The sequence below is a fragment of the Hypomesus nipponensis genome, chromosome 7 (genome assembly GCF_054491055.1).
Source record: "Hypomesus nipponensis isolate SF chromosome 7, ASM5449105v1, whole genome shotgun sequence".
NCBI lineage: Eukaryota > Metazoa > Chordata > Actinopteri > Osmeriformes > Osmeridae > Hypomesus > Hypomesus nipponensis.
In genome coordinates, this window is record NC_140367.1 from 4,272,825 (window position 1) to 4,300,000 (window position 27,176).

General features: G+C 48.3%; 2 protein-coding genes across 2 annotated transcripts in view; both read left to right on the top strand.

The window, feature by feature from the left end:
• The first annotated feature begins 1,727 nt into the window (after window positions 1-1,727).
• On the top strand, window positions 1,728-13,321 carry cntn1b (contactin 1b). The gene is given in 25 exon segments (XM_084701883.1): window positions 1,728-1,824; window positions 4,379-4,711; window positions 4,969-5,004; window positions 5,168-5,294; window positions 5,451-5,632; window positions 5,871-5,966; window positions 6,176-6,385; window positions 6,804-6,906; window positions 7,108-7,292; window positions 7,438-7,562; window positions 7,772-7,889; window positions 7,997-8,147; window positions 8,587-8,714; window positions 8,868-8,915; window positions 8,918-9,039; window positions 9,171-9,294; window positions 9,471-9,638; window positions 9,869-10,018; window positions 10,140-10,210; window positions 10,514-10,766; window positions 10,979-11,100; window positions 11,184-11,373; window positions 11,530-11,651; window positions 11,771-11,927; window positions 12,101-13,321. Coding segments are annotated over 24 exon segments (3,123 nt in total). The 5' UTR covers window positions 1,728-1,824; window positions 4,379-4,653; the 3' UTR covers window positions 12,178-13,321.
• A 12,055-nt stretch (window positions 13,322-25,376) lies between these two features.
• The window catches only part of pdzrn4 (PDZ domain containing ring finger 4), a 17,909-nt gene continuing 16,109 nt past the window's right edge, over window positions 25,377-27,176 (top strand). The window contains exon 1 of the mRNA XM_084701578.1: window positions 25,377-25,445. Coding sequence (XP_084557704.1) covers window positions 25,377-25,445 — 69 coding nt within the window. The remainder of the gene's footprint in view (window positions 25,446-27,176) is intronic.

Sequence of the window (27,176 nt, forward strand, 5' to 3'; positions counted from 1 at the left end):
ACAGCCTATACATCGGTCTCTTACCCTGACCCTGACCCTGCTCTGCTGTCTCTTGAGGAAAAGGAGGCATTAACAAATCCAGATTTCCATGGTTTGGTTTGGTTGGTTGGTCATAACTTGCATCAAGTTTTTAGTTTCCACTGTGTCTGCTTTTCGTGTGTAGATATTTTGTTGTCATTTTGTAAATATTGCTTGAACCGACTGTAGATGTGCTGGGTTAACATAGGGGACAGAGTCCTATCCATGACCCTGGCAGCCCCACCCTGGCATCCCCACCCTGGCAGCCTGCTGCATGGTGGATGGTGGGGTGATGAGGGGGCTCTCTTACAGTTTTCACTACTTTATTTGCTGTGATGTTTGGTTTTATTGGGTTGGTCAGGGGAGCTTGCTAGCTCAGAGGCGGGGTTGAGATGGGACTATCCCAGCCTTCCTGGCCCCGGTTCACCTGGATGGCGGCTGTCACCCGCAGCCCTCGCACCTTTCCGTATAAAAAAAATAAAATAAAAAAAAAGTGACATGCAGTTCACACTGACTGACGTACAGACGGACTGACAGAAGGACAGGCACGGTGAAGAGGGTTTTACTTGGAAACAATGTTGTAGTGACTGGTGAATATAGGATATAATATATGATATGATATAGTATGACATTCTGGTTAATGTTGAAGCTACTGGAGAAGCATGACAGGCTGTCAAATGGTTTACTCTATAATATTGCAAAATATTTTGTATTTTAAATGAAAAAATAAATAAATGTTGGTTTCAGGATTTCATTTCTGACTAATGATATTGGTTTTCCATGTCATTTGACAGGTGACTTTTGTTAGTCTGTTGTGGAACGCCGCCTAGCGACGAATGCTTAAGTTACGGTCTTTGTCGAAGTCATGTAGGTTAAAACTGCACATGCTTTGACCAAAAATGGTTTGACCGTTTCAGAACTTTTTGTCCAAGCCTGCAGCTAGATGAGTCTCGCGAGCTGTCTCCAACTGACCCCTCCAACTCTCCCCCATCCTATCCGTCTATAAGGGATTAGATCAACACTGGATTTGTGGATTTACACAGTGATTTGGAGAGTGTTTGTGCGTATGTGTTTACGCGCGTGTGAGCGTATTTGAGAGAGAGTGAGCTCAACAACCGATCAACACCTCCCAGTCTATTACCGCCCCTCTCCTCCAACATAATCCAAAACGCATAGCATACCGACATCACTATATTTGATCAATTGAAAGAATAGACTGTCACCAATGAAAAGCTGCACGAAAAGTCGTGAGTAGTTAATTTAATTTTTTCATTCATATGAGGGGCCGTTTAGGAAATAATTCAGATTGTCCTTACACAAACACATATGAAACGCATACACATTCACATATGAAACGTTCACACACATCCATACTACTGAAAACTCGGGCGTGTGTGAACATTACACAAATTTTGCACAAATGCATTACATGTGAAATGCATAACACATGGGCTAAACTGCGCATGGATTTATGCACCTTCTTACCCGTCAAATGTAACCATTCTTTGGGGCTTGCCAGAGTCATTATTTGCGGGCTGGCGATTATGGTTTTATTTGGAATGATGTTGGACGAAAGATTATAGTTTCAATCAGTCTCAAACGCTAGTATCATCCTTCATTCCAGTCTACCTCTTCGGCCAATAGCGACCGTGCATGCGTAGCCTACGCTCCATGCCACTCACTGTCTCTAACCAATAGAAAAGTTAAGAGGCACGGGACGCTCCACGAGCTCGGCTGTGGGACTGCTTCGGATCCAGGTGTTCTATGCGGAGAATGCTCTGAAAATACCAAACAGTCCGTTTACAGGTAAGGTCGTCGTAGCATGGATATATACACAGACAGTAGCATCTAAAGAATGAGTCGGAACTTCCTACAGTCGCATTTAGGGCATCTAAAGCCTATTGGGAAGCGGCTTGGGGAAGCAACGTTTTGGAGTACCGCATTGCAGGGCAGTGAACTATCGGTGCCGTTGGTACTGCTGTTTTAGTAATCTCGGCAGAAGTGCGCAACAACTTTGACAGACAGGTAGACGCCCTTTTGAGGATGGTTTGGACTTTCACTGGTATCGTTATTAAACTGCCAAACTAAAGTAATGTCAGATCTACATCTCAAGGTGATTGTAAAATGATTAGAAATCGAGCCTCATAACACGTCTATTCTGCCTAGCTGGGTATAGATGCAAGGTGAACCCTGAGAATGCGTCAAGGGCGTAGTGAGGCTGTGCTGTCAGTAATTCTCCTAACATTATATCACTGGTCCATCTCTCCAAATTTCAAGTCACGTTTCTAATTCTAAGTGAGGTGAGGTCGGGTGAAGTTACGAGCTTTGGGGATTCACTTGTCACTGTTTTGAATTAATCTTATTTTGTGTTGTCCATTAACAGATGGCAGATATCATACACACGTATCTAAATCATGATATTGACTGGATTATCTCTAGATTTAAGATAATTCTGACAATTTTGTGATTGTAGAGTGCTACAGTAGATCAAAGCAAAGCCTAGTAGCCAGCAAAAATTATCTTATCAACCCCTTGTTTATGTTGGGACAAAACAGAAGTCCAACCTTTGTTAAAAAGTCAAACAGAGCAAGAGTCAAAAGTATGCACCGAATGTACACTCCAGGTGACAATAGTTATCAGGGCCTATGATCAGTACCAACTGGCTGTCTTTGTTTTGACCAAAAAAACACTATCTGTCAGCCAGTGGGCTTACAGCAATACAGCTGATGACCTAGATATTGCTGGTGTGGTCAGGCAGGGGGCTGCTACTGAGCTCAGGGGAGATTACAGCCTAACCCTAGCCTCTGCTGGAGAACAGCAGCTCTGGGGAGATGAGCTGGGGTCTGTCACACAGGGCTTGACGACATCCGTCTCAACACTCAGGTTCCCACTCTCAGAATGTTCCCAATGTTAGACAGATATGGGTGAATTGTTTGCCTTTTGTCACATCTTTCCGTCGCAGTAGCATGTACGTGTAGCCCGGTGTGTGGTGAAACTCACTCCTCACTACTCACTATGTAACAGGCCACCCGCGATGACGAATCGCTAGCTTTTCGTCGGCGTAGTTGGTAGTGGTGGCGCTTGGTAAGTCAGACGTGGTGAGTTTGACTCCTGGACCAGAGAAGGGTGACAGCAGTCTTGAAGCTGGTGGTGTGTCTGTTCTGGAGTTGTTCCTGGAGATCCTCCTAGCCTTGCTATTTTATTAGCATAGTGCTGCTGCTGCTGGGTGGGATTTCTGTTGAGTCAGCCTGCCTGAGGGGCATGTGAGGCCTGCAGCAGACACAGCATACTGGGAAGGGAGATTCACTCCACCCTATTGGAGGAGAGGAGGAGAGGTGTGGGGGGAGGGGCAGGGGGAGGGGCTGGCAGAGGAGGGGAAAGAGGACCAGAAACGTGTGGAACAGGGCAAGGACAGGACAGGGGAGCGAGAGGAGAGAGGTGGTGCCTGGTTTATTCAGTATTCTCTATGTCTTTATCCCTCCTGTCTCACTGTCTATCCTCTTCTCGTTCGTGGCTTCTCAGGTCACAGTTCTGACAGGCTTTCTGTCTGTCTAGAGGCTGGAGAGACAGGGAACAAGGGTGGGGCTGAGGCTGGGGCTGGGGTTGGGGTTGGGGCTGAGGCTGAGGCTGGGGCTAAGGCTGGGGCTGTGTGAAGGACATACCACGTCTGGAACAGGGGATTCTGTCTCTCTTTCCCTCTCTTTCTCGCTCTCTATTGCTCTCTCTTGGTCCCTCTACCTCTCTCTACCTCTCTTTCTCGCTCTCTATTGCTCTCTCTTGGTCCATCTACCTCTCTCTACCTCTCTCTTCCTCTCCATCTCTCTCTCTTTCTGTCTCTCTCTCTTTCTGTGTCTCTCTCTTTCTGTCTCTCTCTCTCTCTCTCTCTCTCTCTCTCTCTCTCTCTCTCCCTACCTCTCTCTCTCTCTCTCCCTCTCTCTAGTGTCCGACTGCAGTGGAACGAGCTTGTGCTGTATCCTGCAGGACCGATGTCTAAGCATGTGTCGCATCATAGCTAGGACTACTGTGTCTGAGCACTGCAGTGTTTCTGGGGGGGGGGGGTGGGGTGGGTGTGTATGCCTGTGTGTGTGTGTGCCTGTGAGTGTGTGGGTCTCCTGCATGACTATATTCGGTGCGTTCTGCTGAGTCATGTTGTATATATAAATAATCTATAGGCTTTTCAGTTCCACCCTGGTAGTGGGGCAGGTCCTGCACGCACATGCCCGTTCACCTGGATGTCTTGTCCTGCCTCTGCAGTCCTTAATGATGATGTGCTCAGCTCTATATCTTCCAGAGTCTCATAGTGATATACAGACTCCATCCTGCAGTAACACCAGTCATCTGCTTCCTGCCTCCTCTCCAGCAGAGGATCACAGCCCTGGAGTCTGGCTGGCTTTCCACCCGTCTGTGTGTCTGTAAGCCTGTCTGTGTGTCTGTAAGCCTGTCTGTGTGTCTGTAAGCCTGTCTGTGTGTCTGTAAGCCTGTCTGCGTGTCTGTAAGCCTGTCTGTGTGTCTGTAAGCCTGTCTGTGTGTCTGTAAGCCTGTCTGTGTGTCTGTAAGCCTGTCTGTGTGTCTGTAAGCCTGTCTGCGGGGGGGCTGTTGGGTTCCTGAGGCGTGCGAGGGGTGTGCCGAGGTGTCATGGCGTCTAAAGGACTACTTGTTCTCCTGATTCTCTCCTCCTCGTTGTCCCTCTCAGGTAAGTGACATGGCACCTCTAACTGTCACTGCACCTTGTTTCTTTAGCATGGGAACATTGACTCAGGATTAGCCGTTTTAACCCTCCCTATTGCCATGTTGTCTATTATTTTCTCCTTGCATTTTCGTATTTGTTCGTGTTTAATGTCGGTAGATGAATGAGAGAACACTTTTTTCTAAAAGAGGAACATGTCTAAAAATAAAGTTCAGATGAAAAGCACGACTGAATCTTTCCTCGCTGCCTTCTCTGTCCTGCAGAAGCGTTTCTGTTCGGTGACCCTAGAATCTATGGAGGTGAGTTGCCGGCAGGTTTAATCACAATGTTTTCTCTCTCTAATGCATCTCTAATGTAGTTTAGACCCTCTGGTTTTCAGATAATCGAGTTGACCTCACGCATGCTCCCTGTATCCCTGCCTGCAGTGTGATGATGATGATGGTGTTGCTTCTCTGTCGTCAGACGATGCCACTGGCTATGGACCTGTGTTTGAGGAGGAGCCTCTGGACATTGTGTACACCGAGGACTCCCCTGATGGAAGGATCTCCATGAACTGTAGAGCCAGGGCCAACCCTCCGGCTACATACAGGTGACACACACACATACACACACACACCCACACACAAAGACACACACGCGTAGTATATTGGATGGTGTATTGCATGTATATTTCCACTTTGTCCTCACCCCCTCTCCATCTCTTCCTCTCTTTCTTCTTTCCTCTCCCGTTTCTTCTTACCTGCAGGTGGCGCCGTGATAAATGGGAGATCAAGCTGATGGAGCAGCCTGATGAGCACTACAGTCTGGTGGGGGGAAACCTGGTCATCACCAACCCCAAGCAGAAGAAGCACGCGGGAACGTACGTGTGTGTGGCCAAGAACATCTACGGAACCGTCATCAGCAAGGAGGCCACCATCAAGTTTGGATGTGAGTGGAACCTTTGAGGCTGCCGCTTTTCAGCTAAGAGGCACTTCAGTTTGTTTTAGTGTCTGTGGATTTACTGTAGGCCTCCTCAAAGTGTTTCCTGGAACTACAACCATTAGCATTGCCTTGTACTACAACTATATGAGTGCTCATTTGGAGTCCCTATGTTATAGTGCTTCACCATCAACCTCCTTCCTCTGCCCCCCTCCCAAACACACACACACACACACACCCTGAGCAGATATGGATGCATTCCCAGAGGAGGAGAGAGACCCTGTGTTGGTCAAGGAGGGCCAGGGAGCTGTGCTGCTTTGTGCCCCGCCTAAACGCTGGCCATGTAAGCACCCCAACTTCTTATTTAATAAGATCATGTTATGGGGCGGGTACGTGCCACAATCAGTCTCTAACTACACAACTCCAAACTATATTGCCTTATTTGTGAAAGAAAGGAATCTAAAGCCGCTGATGTCCTCTTCTCTTCTTCCTCGTGTTCCTCTCCCCTCCTTCCCTTCTTCCTCGTGTTCCTCTCCCCTCCTTCTCTCCCAGACGAGGTGACCTTCCGGTGGATCTATAACGAGTTCCCGGTGTTCCTGCAGCCGGACCGGCGGCGCTTCGTGTCCCAGAGCACGGGGAACCTCTACATCTCCAAGGTGGAGGCTCAGGACGCAGGGAACTATTCCTGCTTCGTCTCCAGCCCCATCATCGGCAAGAGTGTCTTCTCCAAGTTCATCCCCCTCATCCCCTCCGCTGACGAATGTGAGTACATCCGTGGTCATACCGAACTCCCAGTCCCTCACTGACCCCCTGTCCCTCACTGACCCCCTGTCCCTCACTTGACCCCCTGTCCCACACTGACCCCCTGTCCCTCACTTGACCCCCTGTCCCTCACTTGACCCCCTGTCCCACACTTGACCCCCTGTCCCACACTTGACCCCCTGTCCCACACTGACCCCTGTCCCTCACTGACCCCCTGTCCCACACTGACCCCCTGTCCCACAAACGACCCCTCTACGTTGTCAAGGTGGGGAAATATAGAAAAGAAGGAAACTCTGTAGAGGATCAGCAGTGTTACGATCTGATCAAACGAACATCGTTTTTGAACTGACATCTTTACTGTAATGAATCACACTGACCCCTGCGGGTGTTACGCGGCCTGCTCCTCCCCCTCCTCCAGATCCCACAGAGAGGAAGTTCCCAGCTGACCTCCGGGTGACCTTCCCTGACACCACAGCCATGCTGGCCTCCAACATCACGCTGGAGTGCTTCGCTCTTGGCAAGTAAGTCAACGCACACTTAGACACCACTCACCTGACCCTGTGTGGTTTGTTGCTGTCATCTTCCTAACCACATGTGGTCGTGTTATGGTCACTATTCCATCAAACCATATGCTTGGGCTGCTATCGTGGCCTTTGCTCTAGCGCTGTGTTCATGTTCCTGTGGTCCACTGTTCTTACTATTTGCGGTTGTGTTGCGGTCAGCCCCATTCCTCACATCCTGTGGAGAAAGGTGGGCGCCACAGACCTGCCCGCGGGCCACGAGATCAGCATGTCTGGGGCGCTGCTGCATCTCTACAACGTCCAGTACGAAGACGCCGGGAAGTACGAATGTGAGGCCATCAACTCCAAAGGAAAAGACTGGCACCACAACTGGCTCTATGTACAGTGTAAGAACCTGAGCACAACACTCTGAACTGAACCTGAACACACAAGTTTAGAAATAACCCTCTGAGACTGTGTTGTGATTGACAGCTCTGTGTTGTGATTGACAGCTCTGTGTTGTGATTGACAGCTCTGTGTTGTGATTGACAGCCGCTCCAGAGTGGGCTCAGACCATCAACAACACCCAAAAGGACATTGGGTCGGAGCACACCATGGGCTGTGTGGCCATGGGCAAGCCCTTCCCCTACATCCGCTGGCTCAAGGATGGATTCACGGTAGGGATGACTCAAATGGGATGTTTTTTTCTTCTAAGTATTAATAAAGAAATTTACCAAATATTTTTGGAAAAAAGGTTTCGGAAAAAACATTTTGAAAAGGTCGTGAATGTCTGGTTAAGAAAATTAGAGTTAAAGTTGTGATGTCACTGCGACTAATGGACCCACCTTTGTCATTGACATTGCCAGGCTGTGTCTCTGTGTCTCAGATTGGTAAAGGCGAGTTGAAGTTCTCCAGTCTGACCTTTGATGACTCAGGGATGTACCAGTGCATTGCCGAGAACTACTGGGGAACCATCTACGCCAACGCAGAGCTGCGTGTGATTGGTGGGTGCAGGCAAAACAAGCTCTCCCATTGGTCTGATCTGATCGATTTGAATTTGTGCCATGGAACTGGAAGGTTGAATCTGTTTTGCTCCCTCTCCTCTTCCCAGCCTGCCCCCCCTCGTTCGAGTTCAACCCCGTTAGGAGGCAGCTTCTGGGAGCCAGGGATGGACGCGTGGTGATTGAGTGCAAACCCCGCGCCGCCCCCAGACCACAGTTCAGCTGGAGAAAGGACAAGGAGCTGCTCTTCAATAATTCACGGTTAGCACTGCTACCACAGGACGGGTCCTCACGGTTAGCACTGCTACCACAGGACGGGTCCTCACGGTTAGCACTGCTACCACTGGAGGGTCCTCACGGTTAGCACTGCTACCACTGGAGGGTCCTCAAGGTTAGCACTGCTATCACTGGAGGGTCCTCACGGTTAGCACTGCTATCACTGGATGTTCCTCATGGTTAGCACTGCTACCACTGGATGTTCCTCATGGTTAGCACTGCTACCACTGGATGTTCCTCATGGTTAGCACTGCTACCACTGGATGTTCCTCATGGTTAGCACTGCTACCACTGGATGTTCCTCATGGTTAGCACTGCTACCACTGGATGTTCCTCATGGTTAGCACTGCTACCACTGGAGGGTCCCTGCTACCACTCCTCCCTTTGGCTTCTGCATACTGAGTGTGTTTTCTGCCCACCCCAGGATCTCTATCTTGTTCGACGGGAGTCTGGAGATCCTAAATGCCACGAGGAACGACGAGGGGGTGTACACGTGCTTTGCTGAGAACAACCGCGGCAAGGCCAACAGCAGTGGCACCCTCACCATCACAGGTTTGTCCGATGATAGCTCCTGTGTGGGTGTTTCTGGAGATAGTGTGTCTGTAGGGGGGGGGGGGATCATATCTTGGTGTGTGTGTGTATTTGTTTGTCTGTGTGTGTGTGGTCATTTTTTTGTGTGTGACTATCCCCTCGATGTGTTTCCAGAGGCGACCAGTATCACAGTAGCCCCAGAGGACGCTGTGGTGGAGGTTGGGGGGAGGTGGTCCTGAGCTGCTCTGCTTCCTACGACCCCATGCTGGACGTGACGTTCATCTGGGCCATCGACTATCGCATCATCGACTTCAACGCCGAGAGACGCGACTTTGAACGCATCATGGTACACGCGCTAGCATGACACCGGCATATACACCGCTGAAACCTCCCGGTCCACATTATACACAGTGTGTATATCTTTCTTTTACATTTACATGTATTCATTTCGCTTTTCTCCTACCCTCCCTCTCGCAGGGTGCTGAGGACAGCGGTGACATGAAAATCATGAACATACAGGTGAATCACGCGGGACGCTACATCTGCACCGCCCAGACTGTGGTGGACAATGCCACCGCCTATGCTGACGTCAAGGTCATAGGTCAGTACCCAGCATGTTCAGTCTGGCTGGCTCTCGGGTCTCAAGGGGACCTATACCCCCTACAAAATATCCAAATACCCTTTTATTTCTGCCTTGCTACTCTCTCCTGGATATTTCCGAGCATTTTGCCTCTGCTTCCCCCTTTGTTTACCTGCTCCTCTCTCCGCGCCCCCCAGGGCGTCCTGGCCCCCCAGGTGTGGTGGTGGTGGAGGAGATCGGGGACAAGTCAGTGAAGTTGACCTGGAGTAAGGGAGCAGACCACCACAGTCCCATCCTGTACTACACCGTCCAGACCAGGGACTTCTGGGCTCTGGACTTTGAGGACTGGAGGACAGCCAGCACCTGTAGGTCCACCTCTCTGCCACCAGAGGGAGCTCTCACTCTGACTCTGACACAGTCAAGAGGATTTACTGTACACTTATTAAGCTGGAAAACCGTGACATTATATTTAATATAGTACTAAGCGATTCTTCAAAGTAAGCAAGCACAGGTTTTACTTTCAACATCAAAAAGTAAAGGGAAAATTCATTGAATGGAATCTTTTTTCCCCCCTGAACCCCCTGCGTGTGTAAAGCCCCCACCATCCTGGGCCCTTCAGCAGAGAGTGCTGACGTGACAGACCTGTACCCCTGGATGGAGTATGAGTTCAGGATCTACGCCACCAACGAGTACGGAGACGGAGAGGCCTCCGTCCCCTCCATCAAGATCAAGACCTGGGACGCAGGTGGGGGCTGTGAGGGGGAAGTGTGTGTGTGTGAGGGGGGCAGTGTGTGTGTGTGAGGGGGGAAGTGTATGTGTCTGGGTTGTGTGTGTTCTAACTCTCTCTCTCTCCTCCTCGGTTTCAGCTCCTGTGGTGGCTCCTGCAAACATCGGAGGCTATGGAGGGAAAGACGGAGAACTGATTCTCACCTGGGAGGTCAGTGTCTAAGACCTCCACCCTCAGGACCCCCTCTGGGTGATGCTCCTCATCATACACATGATACAGCATATATCATAGCCTTAAGCAGAAACTCATTCAATACTCTTTATACAACACTTTTAGTATATACTGGCATACAGTATATTATGACCTTTATAAGATGCTCATACTCTGTACTTGCCAATATTATGGCCTTTCTAATACACTCTTCTTTGTACTAGCCTAAAGTATATGTAATGGCCTTTTAACTACCTCATCTCTGTACTGACTGATAACCTGACTGTACTTTACTGAGCCCAGCCCATCCAGCCCTGGTACTTCTCGGGTAAGAAGTTTGGCTACGTGGTGGCTTTCAAACCTCACGATGCCTACGACTGGTGGTACGAGACCATCTCCGACCCTGAGACACGGCGCTATGTCCATCGCGACCCCAGCTTCGAGGTTACCGAGGACGACTTCCAGGTCAGGGAGTTCCAGGTCAAGATCAAGTCCTTCAACAGCAAAGGCGACGGGCCGTACAGCCTGACCACAGTCATCTACTACCCACGAGACGGTGAGATCCCCGCGGACCTCTCTCTGACCTCCCACTGAATAGCTGCTGAGTTTACAATCTAAACAAGCAAGAATTGTGGGATGAAGAGCACTACTGACACACTACACACTGACCTGACACACACTGACCTGACACAGGCTATTACAAGGTCTTAGTCGCTCCCCTCTCTCACACTTTCTCTACCTCGTTCCCTCCCTCCTGCCTCCCTCCAGTCCCTACAGAGTCTCCTACAGATGTCTACTCCAGGCCAGTCTCGTGTACAGAAGCTCTGGTTTGGTGGCTGCCTGTCATGGATACAGGCACCGGCCTCACCCAGTACATAGACGGCTACCAGGTGAGGGAGGGGTAATATGTGGGAGTTTAGTTCACGTTGATCGACAGCTGTTCTGAACAACCCTGTCCCTTTTGGTCGCCCAGGTGAAGTACTGGAGGAAGTATGATGACACAGAATCAGGAGCCAATCGGATCCTTGTTCCTGGGAATGCCAACAACACGCGTCTGGAGAACATGCGGCCAGATTCCCACTACCTCATCGAAGTGAGGGCTTACAATGGAGCTGGCTTCGGCCCGCCCAGCGAACACTGCGAGATGTTTACCAGGAGACCTCGTAAGACACACTTGCCCCAAACGCAATACATGAGGAACAGTATAAGGCAGGACGTAAATGTCCATCTACCCTTGTACGGTCATTACATTTATGTAATTTATTTACGGATGTATTTGTGTCTTGTGTGTGTGTGTGTGCGTGTGTGTTTGTGTGTAGCCCCCAGTGTGGCTCCCAGAGTTTGGCGCTACATCAGCTGGACAGGAAAGTGGCTGTATGTCTGGTGGGACCATATTGAGTACGACTGGTTTGGAAACATCTCCTTCCCCCTCTACTACAAAGTAGGTCCTATTAAAGGCTATGATGGATTCCCAGGGGCTTTCATTACCATGTTAATTTGTGTTTGTTTATACCAAAACAACTGATCCTTTCTTCTCTGTGCTCTCCCTGCCTGACTCAGGTGATGTTCAGGAAGACGGGCTACATCACCGGACCTGTCTACATCACAGGGTGGCACTTTATGGACTTCCCTATGCCCCAGGTGGGCGACTTTGAGCTGGAGGTCAGAGGTCGCTACGAGGGAGGAGATGGGCCCTCCAGGATGATCCGCATCAGGGGTGAGAGATTGGAGCATGCGGTTATCTGAGTGTTTCTGATTGGGCCTGAATGAAAGCCTGTCCATTGGTGTTTGGTCCAGACTGTAGCCTGGGTATTGAAAGATAACAAGGCTAACATGTTGACATCCTGTTTGTGTTGTTGATGGTGTTGTTGTTGTTGTTTACCCTCCCAGGTAAGGCGTCGGTGACCACGCCCTCACTCAGTCTGGCGTCCTTGCTGCTCCTGGCCCTGTGCATTGTGGGATTTTAGATATAGGCAGGCCGTTGCCATGGATACGTGGACAGAACAGGACTCCCTCAGACTGTGTTGTGTTCCCTCTGTAGAGTATGCATCTTGTCAACAATCAGTCTCCAATGGACTCCTAACGGGTACTTCGGGAACATCAGAGCTTGGAGCCAAAACAGGCATAAGTGCGTCGTATCCGGATTTGACAGGAGAGCCTAGACCAATTTTGCTCGAGGCCTCATTTTTTACTGTTACACCTTTCAGGTTTCTTTTACTTACAACCTATGGGTCATCATTTCATCATTTATTTTGGCACTGAAGAGATCTCACTGAGAGCATTCATTTTATATATAATACTCATATTCGCCCAACATGGCACTTATACCTCTTTGGCTCCAAGCCCTCAATATCTGATGTTTTCAGTATGCCTTATAGATGGTTCTTTGCATAATGTTCAATCCTCACATTTCACAGTCAATTACTTCTGTAGATGTAAAAGAACAACGTTTAAGTTTACAGTTATTATACAGTAGAATCCCTGCTGTTGCCAAAGGATGTGGTAAGGAAAACTGTGATAAGGAAAAGCACTGATGGAGTAAACATTGAAGTCAAGGAATCAGAATGATTGTAGTAAGGCTGTATGTAAAGAGTCCGCTAGTTAACACCATCACATCTCTGAAGACTGCAGCTTCTCCTTGAGAATAAAACCAGACAGTTTGTATAAAACTGTCACATTGTACAGTTTTGTTCCAGTTAACCTTCCATGGTTTGATTTGTTCTGTTAAAAAAAAAACACCTCTCTTTTTGTCTCTTTCTCTATGTTACTATATGATATGATCATAATTGTACACACTCCAAATTCACAAGGATGTCGCTGTAACTTACTCTAGAGGGATTGCTAATCCCTAGCTAATGTTTTCATGCTAACCACCAATGCTACGTCCCTCTTAGATGCTAAAGCTTAAGCCATATTGCTTTGACAATGTCTTAACGCTAGGCTTGTCATGTTTTTTGCACTGACTGATGGTCACAGAATGTCTAAGCTGAACGCAACAAGAGGTCAGGGTTGTACAGTACTGATGTCATGGTATTTGTTTGGTTCCGGAACATTCCTTTGTGTTAATATCAAGCTGCGAACTCATTAAATGCAATAAACAAGTACACTAAACTCCAACTGTGTGTGGTTTGAGGACAGTGACTAGGTGGTTAGTTAGACCAACAGATGGCAGTATAGATTAATGTAGCCTAGCATGTGCATTTTACTGTGTCTTTTCTGCCTGTGTATGTGCCTGTGTGTGGTTGGAAACTGTGGTAGCCTAGCATGAAAACAAAGAACATCAGTTGTTATATAATCAATGTCTCCATTTTGTGCAAACAATGGTGCTGATGGACAACCATTGTCTTGCATGTAGCAGATTAAGCATGTTGAATGGTGTTCTGTCACAGAACACAAAACGTGTTCCTTCACTAGATTCTTTTGTTTCCCTGTGGTTTCTTCTGTATTCGAGTTACAGCCCTGTCTCCCTGCCCCTCATAAAACACCCTCTGTGTGATTTCCTACCTCTCCTAGTACATAGTAAACCCTGTTCCTCCCTCCCTGACATCATCCAATAACCCTGGATAATCCCATCCATATCCATTTACTACTGATGCCTTTGTATAGGTGTACAACCTGTACAGTAAATCTGTATGGAGAAGACATTCTCCATAATTTAGCAGTCGTTACAATAGAAAGTAGGATGTTATGAATAATATAGGCAGGGTATGGTAAAACAGCCATAAAGCTCGGCGCCTGGTCTGAGTTGGACTCCATGACTTTAAGAGTAGTTTGTATTAGCCCCTAGCACACATACATCAATCACCTGGCAGCACCCTCCAGGCAGGTTAGCCAGCACTCCTGCTTATTAGCTAGGTATCTAGTTAGCTTGCTGCTCCCTTGCCAGTTAACTAGTGCTAGCTTCTACTTCTTGGAAATAACTGAGTAAAAGCTACCTTTCTTTTATTGGGGGGCTGCTGGTGTTTCTGATAGGCTGATAGGTGGCATTTACATCTATAACTCGAGACAGACAACTCGGCAGAAAACGTACGTCCGTTAACTGTACAGAGGCACAAGTTATCCCTTCTCAGAATGAGAAATACAAGGTGTTGCGTTTGAGCGTAATACATGTTCTTTACGTTCTCTTTTTTTGAACAACTGTCCCGGTTTTTTTTTATTTATTATTCTTTCACGGGACAATTGTCCTGGTATTTGTGAAAATGTGTTTCTCAATTCGAATTCCATAGTTTAAATAAAACGTAGTTGTAATTTGCTTCTACTGCTATTCTATTTTCTTCCTGGTTATGTTCAAACATCCAATTTTGTGTCGTAAACTGGTAAAATAGCGAAGATTGGCCATGTGTACTTTTGATTGGTAGCAAAAATACAAAAGCTTTTTTTTTTTTTTTACACTTGTCCGATTGCTTTGTCCGATGGCTGGTGGCAACCCTACGAATGCGTGAGACTTGAGAGTCCTGCTAGCATATGATTTGATTGGCAGGGCTTATTCTAGGCTGTAGCCAACGTGGCTCTGCCCTCCTACGTACTTACGCTCAATTTGGATTTCGCTTCAGTAGTAGGTCTGGGAGCTAGGCTCTGAGGTCGGTTTCCAGAAACAATTTTTTTGTAGGTCCAATCAGCGAACAGAGGGAGTGGCTGAGAACGATGACGTTAATGTCGTGAACTTGTCTGAGTAGTTCAGTAATGGCAGCGGAGAAAGATGTGAGCAAAACTATTCTGCGGTTGTGGTAACGCTGCCGAATATAGGTTAAAGCCGGAGCAAGAACATTCCATGCTGAGTTTTGTTGGTGGCCACGATGTGGCCTTCCTCCCCACGGGGTTCTGGAAAAGTTTGATTTTCATAGCATACCCTTTGTGCTCTTAAATGGATACAATATTCTTGTTGTATTGGTGTAAATGGTCCCCATCTGTACATTATTATTATTATTTTGTTTCACTTTTTAATGATACAGCACAATTGTACATTGTTATAATGTATGGCAAATTATTTTGCGGACCCCCTGGCTATGGTTTGCGGACCCCACTTGCTGTAAGTCTTCCAGGCCAATGTTATCTGACACAGATGTGCAGTGTTACCTTGCACTAACCTGGTCAGTAAGCCTGCCTTTGGAGGCCTCTCCTTCTGTGTTATTGGTTGAGGTGGCATGTTGTCACACCAGGAAGTAATTGCCACTCTTATTGATGTTTTATAGGCCTGTTTACTCTGTGAACAATGGCTTTTAAAGACGTCCCTGGCACTACAGGACACTACTGTCCTGCTGTGCTCTGTCAAGCTGATGTTGTTCTGCTCACAGCCTTTTCTCCATTAATGTCAGAGAAGACACACCTGGAACAACTCATCCAGAATGCGGCACAGGAAGACAAGACTGCTGGTACAGTTCCTTCATTAAAAACATCTTGTTTGGAATGAGTTTTAATGAATTAGCAAAAATAAAGATTTGAAATGGTCACTGTGGAAGAGGGAATCAAAATGTACTTGCGTGTATGTTCTGGTCTGCACTGGACTCGTGTGGTCTGACCTGATATATCATCTTGCTTGTCAGTAGCTAACAAGACATCCATGCTGATGGATAGACGGCTATCTAACTGATGAAAGGAGAAAGAGGATGCTGGGAGCTTCGAGGCTGAAGGGGTGAGTAAGAGAACATAACACATCACTGGGATGCCTTAAGGTGCTGTCATCTGCCCTGTCCTCACACGCACTAACTGATAAACCCAGCGGTTTGTCACCTGACATGCCTCTCCCTGGCGGAAGGACAGACTCTTGCGGAAACTTCAAAAGCAGAGCGTTATTGTAAAAGTTAGTGAAAGGCCTTCGAGGTGAGAATGTCTGATGAACACATCACTCCACGCCAGCTCTCTCTTGTTCCAGGAAGTTGACGGGTGTTGACTTCATCAGTGGCTGTGTTATGGACTGGAACACAGCAGCTCAGATGTGGGCAGGGAAGCCGGGGCTTCCTGAGAGATCTCTTTGTACTTTTGGCAACAAACAGTCAAAACTACAACAGTAACAGCAGAGTTGAAAAAGCCGAGTTGGAACGGTCAGTATCATTTGGTAACCTCACTTTGTGGGACTAACAGCGTTCTGATGGTAGTTTAAGAAAATAGCTGTGTGTCGTGTTGTCCTTCTAGAGGGGTGAGGAGAGCCTGTGACCTCTCCTCTCTCACAGCGCTTCCAGCTGGTGTCAGATACAGCTGCATCAGCGTCAGGTGGGGAGATCAGGTTCATTCACAGGGAGACGTATGGCGCCCTAGACAAAAGGGTTATGTAAAGAGCTATTAGCAACAATGCTTCGCCAAGATAATTATGTCAGCCTGTCCTCTCACAACAGATTATTTTAGAAAAAGTACAGTCTTCCCACAGCCCACACACACATGTTCAATACACTGACACACACACACACAGACACGCACACACACACACAACACCTGTTCAGCAGATATGTATAAATTATCAGGACTCCTATTGAGAATGCGGAGTAGGAGACAGTGTTATGTGGGAGGGAGTTAATGCATTACATCGCTAATAGAGACAGATGCATTTTTAATGAGTGGCAGTGCCCTGAGCTTGAGAAGCATCACATTATGCTAACTAAGTGAAACATGCTAACAGGATGCTGTGGCCCAGGGTTGTTCTTGAATAGAGGCTTGTCTCCCTCTCTCTCCTCTGTGTGGGTCAGGCATCTGGTTGGCCTGCAGTTCCCTGGGCTTGGAGGCTGGGAACTGTTCACTAATGATCTCTGACTGCACAGTATCAGGAAGGCGGCTGAATCGTGTTTCATAGGAAACAGGTTTAATGCATGCAGAGCAAAGGTGCTGATGCAGGAACTCAAAGTGGAAGCAAGCAACTGTATCTAAAAAGTGAGCTGTTGGTTTTGTGGAATGTAGGAACGGCTTCAGGGTAGCATCAGACAGCAGTGTCACATCGATTGGTTCACAGTCGTCACCTTGAGTTTGTGTGTGTGAGTCTTCAGGTTGAAACATTGAGCGGGCGTGTGTGGTGATGACAAGGTTAGACAGTGATGTAGCGCAGTAAACCCCACCTGATAAAAATTGATTCAAAAGAGATAAGGAAGAAAGAGAAAGGGAGATTGCTCACTCCCCAGGACATGCATAGGCCCTGTAATTTAACATCTTCCCTTGTATTTTGGAATCCAGTCACGTTGTCCTGCCTATGTTTAGGAAAGCTTTGGTGCTCCTTCGATCTGTAATGGTGCATGTGTATGGGGCCACTTTGGCTGCTGTTATCTGAGGCTTGCTGTTTGGAGGGAATCGCCACGTCTGGGACTTACACATCAGAAAGAGACCTGCGGCTTTGGCATCATTTTGAAGACCCTTAGAGCACAATAGAAGAACATTACCCAGCAGTCGCTCCTCTGGAGTGAATAGAATAATAGAGTGACTATTACCCCTCCAGGACTCCTCTCAGACGCCAGTGTCTGATACAAGCATGATTGCAGCACGATGGTCGTGCAGACAAACACTCTTTCTGTGAACAGACAGGCCATCTCTGTCTGACTTAGAGGGCGGTGTGCACTGACTGGGAGTTTCAGATGCACACGACCCTGGATCTTCATAACAACACCATTAAGGAGCCATATGAGATGTTGGCTGGAATATTGATTAGTGTGTGTGTGTGTGGGTGTGTGTGATTGAGTGTGTGTATGTGTGTGTTTGTCTGGTTGAGTTGATGGTGACTGTTGTCTGTGTGTATGTAGAAGAATCCAATTTCAGGTAATTGGAGTCAGTAATTGAAATTTATTTTGCCACTACAGTTCAGGTCTGCATCACTAATCTAGCCAGTCGAGAAGATAAATAGCCTTTCTTTATGCCAGATAAAAATGGTGTAAGAATTAAAAATGAAAATGCAGTTTTTACAACTTCTCACAAAACCCCCCGATGAATAATTCAACAGAACGTGCATTTAATGCATTCAAGTATTCTTTAATTGGTTTAAACCCTGAATATTGGCTTTTTTATAACTCACACCACCTCTCCCCAGGACATACAGGGTTATTGTATCGTGATGGGTAAACCGTAGTTAGATTAATGTGAGGTAGTTTTATTCATGGAATGCATATTCAGCATATTAAATAAGCTTGTGTTGTGAATGGGCTTCTTTTTGAAAATCTGCTAAACCTGCATTTTTAAGACTCACCAAATACTGTTCTACGAATCTCTTTGAGTTTACATTGTATATAATCAGACACACAGACACACATAGACATATTATTTCTGTGTTCTTCGCTGACCCCTGCCCTGATAACCCTTGATTTATTAGGTTAAGGGTCACCATTCAGGGTTGTAAATCCACCTATTAAAGGCTGTCTGGATAACTGGACACACATCTTATTGTAAATGTGTCAGGGACAAAGACCCTGTGGTCACAGATGCTGTCCAGCCCCAATCCTGTAGGTATCCTTCTTTCTTTTCATTCATCTATCTGTTAGTCTGTCCTTCTGCTCCTTCCTTCCTTCCTTCCTTCCTTCCTTCCTTCCTTCCTTCCTTCCTTCCTTCCTTCCTTCCTTCCTTCCTTCCATCTACTGTAGACAGACCCACTGACATGGTCCATTCATCGCTTTCCTCCTCCTCCCTCCATCCCATCCCCCGACCCATCTTGGTGTTGCTGCTAATGGTGTTCCGTGACTGTGTGTGTGTGACTGACACAAGATCTGCTCAAGCACGCTGTCAGTGCTGCCGTCATATCCAGTGGTTGCTATGACAACGACCATACGTTGTTGAGGGAAGAGAGTGAAAAAGAAGGAAAGAGATCCGGTGTCATTTAAGCTACTGTTAACTACTCTATGTGTGTGTGTGTTTATTCTGCTGTTGAATGTGGGTGTTTGTGTGTGTGGTAATGTAAGACCTTTTCTGTGAATTATTCTCTTTTGTAACCAGCTGCATGTCTGTGTGGTCCTGTCAACAATAGCATGTCTATGTATAGCGGTTAGCAGTCCTGTGACTGTGGTGTTGTCACTCCTCTTCTGTCTCTGTATGTCACTGTGTAGGAGTGACAAACAATGTTCTGTCCAGAGATCTGGAAGACAGTTACCATGGCAAAGACAAGGACCACCTGACCCCTCCTAGCCGTCGACCACCAGAGGTCAAGCTGTGACCTGCGATACAACCTTGTGCCCTCGACCTGGTCACAACCAGGATGGGTAACTTGTTTTACGGCATTTGTCCACATGAAGCCTCCTATCTGTCATCATTAAGATGGTGATATTGACGTGACTCTGATTGTAGCCACGGCGGTGTGTAAACATGGGTCTTGTGGTCTTGTGGTGAGGTGACCTCAAGGGGGGTCTGGGCAGAGTTGTGAGTCATCTTTGTAAGTCTGTGGGCCATGTTAGACGATGGTTATGGGGACAGTTAAGTTTTATAGGTTCTTTTGGGGTGGGACCGAGACCGGCTGAGACCCAATCGATAAATGTGATAAATCGCAACCTGTTTTCACCACTCTATCTCACAAAACATGTTGTCGGTAGGTACTTATTAGTTATTGTGTGCCGTCCATTACAGCGTCCCAACGTGAGAACACTTATAGAATGAACTAATGGTAGATCTATGAGAGATCTGGTAGTGAATCTGTGTGTGTGTGTGTGTGTGTGTGTGTGTGTGTCCGTGAGAAGAGTCCTGTTCTGACCTCCTGTCTGTCCTGAGGTGACCTCCTGTCTGTCCTCGTGGGGAGGTGAGCAGTGGCCTATCGAAGCTAAACACTCACCCATGCCTTCAGCCAGTGAGCGCTGGTCCTCCCATCAGGATGTTGACCCAGCCCCAGCCCAGTGTGGCTCCCCCTTCGTCCAGGGATGAAGACAGCCAGGGATGAAGCCTCACCTCTCCTCTCTCCCTCCAGATGGGCTCTTTGTCCTCCAGCCTGATGGATCTGGTATCTCTCTGTCTTGGTGGACAGGGACAGCTCAGGACACAATGGTTGCTTCCTTATCTGACTGACAGGAAGGGCAGCCGTCCAATGGGCTTAGAGAGGAACAGGAAGCTGTTCCAGCTGGACCCAGGGAGCGAGACGGCACGCGACACCCGGGCCTCATGATGGGACTGCTGGGACGTGACTGATCACTGCCCTTCGACCCGATAGTCTACACACACACACACACACACACACACGTGCACACACTCACACACATGCTCTCACACACACACCCTCTCTGTGTGCAGTGGGCCAGACTAGAAAGACATTAGCTCTGGGCGGTTTCATCTCAGCCATGCTTTTAGAGCTCCACAAGACCGTTCAGTAGGGACAGAGATGAAAGGGTGGTCTTAGACAGAGGGTCAACATGCATGAAGAGAATGAGAGGGAGAAGAAAGAATTGAGAATGGAGAGTAAAGGATAGATAATGTGAGAAGAGTGGAGAGAGAAGCAGAGCAGGAAAAAGAAAAGACCAGAAAGAATTAAGGAAAATCTTTTTTTTATGCTTTTAGTTGTTAAAACCACGCTATACATGTTGTCCCTGTGTGCCAGAGAAGGACACTCGGTTTCAGTTCAGCGGCAGCATGCTTTTAGGGAAGGTATGGAGGGACGAAGAGAGAGAAGGAAAGAAAAGATGAGAGAGAAGGAAAGAAAAGATGAGAGAGAAGGAAAGAAAAAATGAGAGAAGTAAAGAGAAGAATTGAGAAGGAAAGAGAAGGAGAGACCGAATGAAAGAGTGGAGGACAGAGAAACAAAAGACTCCATTAAAGAATCCGATCCAGAGTCCCATCAGTGAGTTTATGAGTGTGTGTGTGTGTGTGTGTGTGTAGGGCCAACTAGCAGTCCTTTAATCCTGTTAAACCGCAGTACAATAGAGGAACAGCTGTTGTGGCCTTCCTATGAAGCAAGAGACCAAACTGGAGGAGGAGAAATAGAAACTGAGGCGAGGGAGAGGTAGTTCTTCAGCATTCATCCCACTCCCTCTTCCCCTCTGCTCTGGACCCCCCCCAGAGGTAACCAAGCCCCTGCCCCCCCGGCTCGCACTCCACCCTCCCCCCCCCCCCTCACACACACACCCTCTGAAAGCTCTGCCAGCAGGGACGACCTCACTAATCAAGTTTATGGGGGGCAGGACTATTGGGTTAACACATCAGGGACATGGCTGGGACACAGACGTGTGTGTAAATGTGTGTGTGTGTGTGTTCACTCTCTGCCTCGCTCCCTTAGGCCATGGATATGACAGCCTTGGGACACCACACACAACCCCACACACACCGCACACACACCGCACACACACCGCACACACACCGCACACACACCCCACACATGGAGGCTGTCAGGGAGAAACCCGAGTCAGCTTCAGGGCAGATGTGCTCCTGTCCCTGACGGAGGCGTTGAGGTTGGACTGAGCCGGTCAGGGCTCAGGTTACAGGCCGACCAGCCTCAGGCCTGCTGCCACACCACAGCACAGCACAGCCTGCACACACACACACACTCTCTGAGGGGGAGACTGTGTGGGACTCACAATGACAGTCGCAGAAACACCGTGCTGTTCACGGGTCAGTGTGCGTACATGGTTACTATGCCGTTTACTGTACTTACGTATGTATAGTATGTATGCCCAGACAGACCGAGATGGTGGTGAGGTATATTTTATGAATGTGGTGAAACAAACTCTGCTCGCTTGCTGTGATATCCCATCCTAGAGGAGGTATGTTTGAGAAGGTTATACTGGATGATTGGATTGTCCTGCATGGTCAAAGCCAGATGTAAAGGCGGTAAGCTGATCCCAGACCAGGGCCTGAGGACGCCAGCTCCAGCCCCCTGGGGCAGCTTGAGCCCACGTGACAGTGCTGGGGTCAGCGCGTCTGCCGCCAGATGGGCAGTTGACTTATTGAGCGATGTGGGGTGAGGTTGTTTTAGCCCTCAGCTATATGATATCTATCTGTCTTTCTTTCTCTCTTTTTCTCTTCCTCTCTATCTCTCTTTCTCTTCCTGTCTCTCTCTCTCTCTCTCTCTCTCTCTCTCTCTCTCTCTCTCTCTCTCTCTCTCTCTCTCTCTCTCTCTCTCTCTCTCTCTCTCTCTCTCTCTCTCTCTCTACCTCTCTCTCTCCCTCCCTTGGCTCCCAGTAACTAACAGAGCGTGGCACACCACCAGGACTCTACTTCCTAACTGCTCAGATGAATTGGAGTGAGACTCAGTCTCAGCACTTCTGTGTAGGTGGAACTCCTTTCCTTACGGAGCTCATTTCACTGGGCTCGTCTTCAGTTGCCCTCCTTTTGTGACTAGACATTTTCTTCCTCGTCTTTTGTTGAGCTCACGGCTCTGTCCCATTCGTGATGGTGTTCATTTGGCTGTTCATTAAATAAGCCAGAAAGCTCAGACAGAACGAGAGAGACAGCGAGAGAAGATTCATTATGAACATCTGAATGGTTAGCCTTGCAATGCAATAATAGAACAATGACTTGATTGTGACAATATAATTACTGGGACACAGAGAGAGAAAGCAACACAGCCTCGTAATTAGCCTCATCACCTCTGGACCACCAAAAGCTCCAGACAGTGTTTACAGTCAGCTGAAAGGTTTAGACTGGTATATGATGAATTGTCTCCAGCCAGCGAGAACGTGTTTGTTGGAGGACAGGAGAGCCGTGAGGTAACAGTGATACTATGACGTGATCCTCTCCCCATGGTCAAGACCAACATAATCCATCCCCGATCTGAGTAGTTGATCCCTCACTGTTGCTATCGGTTACTGGCGTCTCATGGCGCTGTCGTCGTGTTTTGACCTAACCAAGTTTGCATGACGGATTTTGGCAGGGGGTGAACGCACAGCGCTAATGACCATCTGTCAGAGCCGTGCTGAAGCGAAGCGATCGAGACGTTTCTCAGAAGATCCTAAGTCTTCGAAGTCATCGGAGCTCCGGAGTGCCCTTGCGTGAAGGGCGCTCTCAGATCTCCGCTTCCTGCTGTCATGAAAGAGAGACAGGCGTCTGTCTGTCAGGAGGGTGGCGCGTGAGTTCTGTCAGCCTCCGTGTCAAGAGGTAATGTATCCACCTGAGTCATCTCCCAGGATGCGGGGGGGAAGGGCGGGGGGGCTGAGAGCCTTTACACAACGCCCTCTTCCTGGTTGGTCTCTCTGGTCTTGGCCAGGGGTCACATGACCGACACACTCTCTCCTCCCGAACACAACGGCCCACCCATGTGACCCTCCGCTGTCAAACAGGACGTTATGTAAATGAGGCGTTTTAGCTTCTTTGAAGTGACAGGCGTGGCCCTCCGGCAGCACTGCTCAGAGGTGACCTTTGAACCGCACCCTTTCCATGACACCTCTGACGGCCCTCCCTCTCCCTGTCATTTTCTCTCCAGTCTCTTTCTCTCTCTCCCTCCCTCTCTCTTTCTCTCTCTCTCTCTCTCTCTCTCTCTCTCTTTCTCTCTGTCTCTCTGTCTCTCTCTCTGTCTCTCTCTCTGTCTCTCTCTCTGTCTCTCTCTGTCTCTCTCTCTCTCTCTCTCTCTCTCTCGCTCTCTTCCTGTGTGTGAGAATCATGTTTTCCAGGAAACAGTTAATTGTTATTTGCATGATTCTGCTGTAACCTTTCAAAACAGCCCTATTAAACAGTTATAGGATCAACCTGAAGGCCAGTGTTGTATCTGGGAGAAAGATGGAGGGATTGAGGGATGGAGTGGTGGAGAGATAGAGATAGACAACATGATAAAGGGAGGGACCCTTAGAGGTAGTTAGTCACAGTGATGTCATCTCAGAGTCACCTTCAGAGTCAGACCCCTAGAATAAAGTGTGTGTGTGTGTGTGTGTGCGTTTGTGTGTGGGGGTGTGTGTGTGTGAGTGGTGATATCTGATGCCCTTGACTTGGTGATTCTACAGGAAAAAGGAAGGAGGTTATTTCAGCGGACACTTAAAACTCAGAGATACAATTCAGTGCAGTTTTCCTAAATCCATCCATCTGTCTGCATATCAACTTAACGTATACGACTCCAGTTGTGGTCGCTCATCTCTAGGGGGTAGTTACACCCCACTCTGCTTCACTTTCTCTCCTCCTCCTTCAGTCTCCCTTCCCATCAGTATGTCTCCATTATTCTGTATTTACTCCCCCTCCCTCCCTCCCTCCCTCCCTCCCTCCCTCCCTCCCTCCCTCCCTCCCTCCCTCCCTCCCTCCCTCCCTCCCTCCCTCCCTCCCTCCCTCCCTCCCTCCCTCCCTCCCTCCCTCCCTCCCTCCCTCCTGCAGTGAGTGGAAGGGTCAGTTAGAGTGAAAGCTAATTTGAAGCTAATCAATAGCAGTCTGTGTGTCTTCCTGACCACTGTTAGGCTAACAGCTGCGCAGTCCCCAACAGTTCACAGCTCTGAATCTATTACTCTGGAAAGCACTTCTCCTCCACTCACGCTTTCAGGGTTTTATCTGATTGGACCTGAGTGAGATTGATTGTGTTAAAGAAATATTCTGGTCAAACATGTGTAACTGGATTAGCAGTGTAAAACACAATTCAACAGAAGTCAAATTGGGTTTGACGGCATACACACAGGAGCAAGTGTGAGACGACACACACACACACACACATATCCCACATGCTACCAAACACCAAGTTTGTTTGACTGAGTGTGTTTGAACATTACAGCTAGTCTGATATAAAATCGAAGAACACTCACACTTACGCCCACCTCCCTCCCACCCTCACACACACCTTCCTCCACCCCTTCCCCAGTCAGCCAATGAGCTTGTTGATTATTCATGAGAAGCAGTAGGTGTGGTCTTGTAGTGATCCTGACACAGAGGGGGTGTGTCCCCAGCAGCCCAGCGTGTGTGTATGAATGTGTGATCATAGTGAGAGAGAGAGGGAGAGGGAGAGGAGGGGGAACGACAAACCAGAGAAAGAGAACTCAGACTACAGAATCAGAGAGACAGAGAGAGAAAGAGAGACATAGAGATAGAGAGCCAGTTGTTCTTACTTGTCCTGCTGTCACAAACAAACAGATGCACGCACCCTCTGAGACCATCCTGGAGTACACCGGAGTGTGTGTTGGCGTGTGTGCGCGTGTCCAGCGCGGTAGACGCGTGTAACAGGAGAGACGCTTTCTGAGGAGACTCGGATGAGGCATGCTTTAACGGAGTGTGTTCCGCTGCCTGATCGCCACGGGGACCCTCTCTCTCTCTCACACACACACTCACACACACACACACTGCACCGTGCAGCGCATCGCTCACCGTCGCCCTGACAACTAGAATGGGCTGCAATTTGTGCACTTTACAGAAGCGGGAAGAGCACTACAAGCTGCTGTATGAGATCGCTCAGGTAAGGCACACGTGGGGCAGGATGGGGCTACGATCTCTGAGAGGGGGCACGGTGCCCTGTGGTTGGGTGAAGGCATGCCTGAATGTGAGAGAGACAGATGACGAGAGAGAGAGAGAGAGAAATAGAGAGCGTGTGAGAGAGAGAGAGTGAGAGAGAGAGAGTGAGAGAGAGAGAGAGAGAGAGAGAGAGAGAGAGAGAGAGAGAGAGAGAGAGAGAGAGAGAGAGAGAAATACAGGAACAGAGAGAGAGAGAGAGAAGAGAGAGAGAGAGAGAGAGAGAGAGAGAGAGACGGGGGAGATAAGGAGTTAAAGACACAGAGATGAAGATGTGTGTGAGGAGAGAAAACGAGAGAGAGGATGAGAGGATCTCTCTTCAAAACGCTGTGTCCCAGAGATGGTGTTTTCTTCAAAGCTGAGCAGCACCGCTAGTTATTTCTGTTCGCTGGGAGATGTGCTGCTTTCTGCCTGTGGGAGGAGGATCAAACCTCTCTCTCCCTCTTTCCTTTTCTCCCTCCATCCTGCTCTCTCTGACTGACATCAAAGAGGAATAGAGGAAATATGATGCTGTATTACGGTGTGTACATCCGTGATGTTGTGTTGGAGAGGCACGCGTCTCCTCTCCTGCTCAGTTATGCTCTCACTAATAAGACAACACAGAAGAAAGCTTAAACATTCTGTGTGTAGACTCTAGAACCTGGCCAAGACGCAGAGAGAGAGAGAGAGAGAGAGAGAGAGAGAGAGAGAGAGAGAGAGAGAGAGAGAGAGAGAGAGAGAGATGAAGAATGAAAATAAAGAGCCAAACAGTGTTAAGGTTGTGTGAGGCAGAACTGGGTGTGTATGGTCCATCAGAGAGGAGAGGTGCGGGTTTGAACCTGAGGTTAGTGGCACGTGAGGCGCCATGGAGTCCCGGGTTTGTGGTGTGTACATGTCTGTCTCCACCAGACATGTCAAGGACGACCATGGAGACAGTCTGAACAGGTTACTAATGTTGTGAGAAACTACCTGGGACGACGAGTCGCACTGATATCCAGTGACTGGCAGTTGTCTCTCTGGTCTAATATTGTAGGCAGTAACACAATAAGAGGTATTGATGAAGAACACTGTCAGTGCTGTTGTGAAGTTGTGGTGGTTGAAGCAGATGTGTAGGTAGACACTATACTGCTGGCTCCTCTCACAACAAAGGAGAGTATTTCTGTTGCTCATCCATCCTCCTCACACACTGAGCGTCCCGCTGCCGTGGCAGGCCTCCAAGCGTGTGTGTGTTTTATCTTGTGTGTGTGTGTGTAGGTCTGCATGCCTTTGTGTGCGTGTGTGCATGTGTGTGTGCCTGGCAGCATGGCAGGGCTTAGGCTTGATCACTCCACAGTGTGGCCAGTGTTAGCTACGGTATTACAGCAGTGTCTCTAATCCCAGACATAGTCCCCAGTGCAGAGGGAGCAGTCTGACTGCCTGACTATCTCACTGTCTGCCTGTCTGACGTTCTGACTGTCTGACTGTCTAACTGTCTGTCTGACTGTCTGCTTGTCTGACTGTCTAACTGTCTGTCTGACTGTCTGACTGTCTAACTGTCTGACTGACTGTCTAACTGTCTGACTGACTGTCTGACTGTCTGACTGACTGCCTGTCTGACTGTCTGACTGTCTGACTGTCTAACTGTCTGACTGACTGTCTAACTGTCTGACTGACTGTCTGACTGACTGCCTGTCTGACTGTTTGACTGTCTAACTGTCTG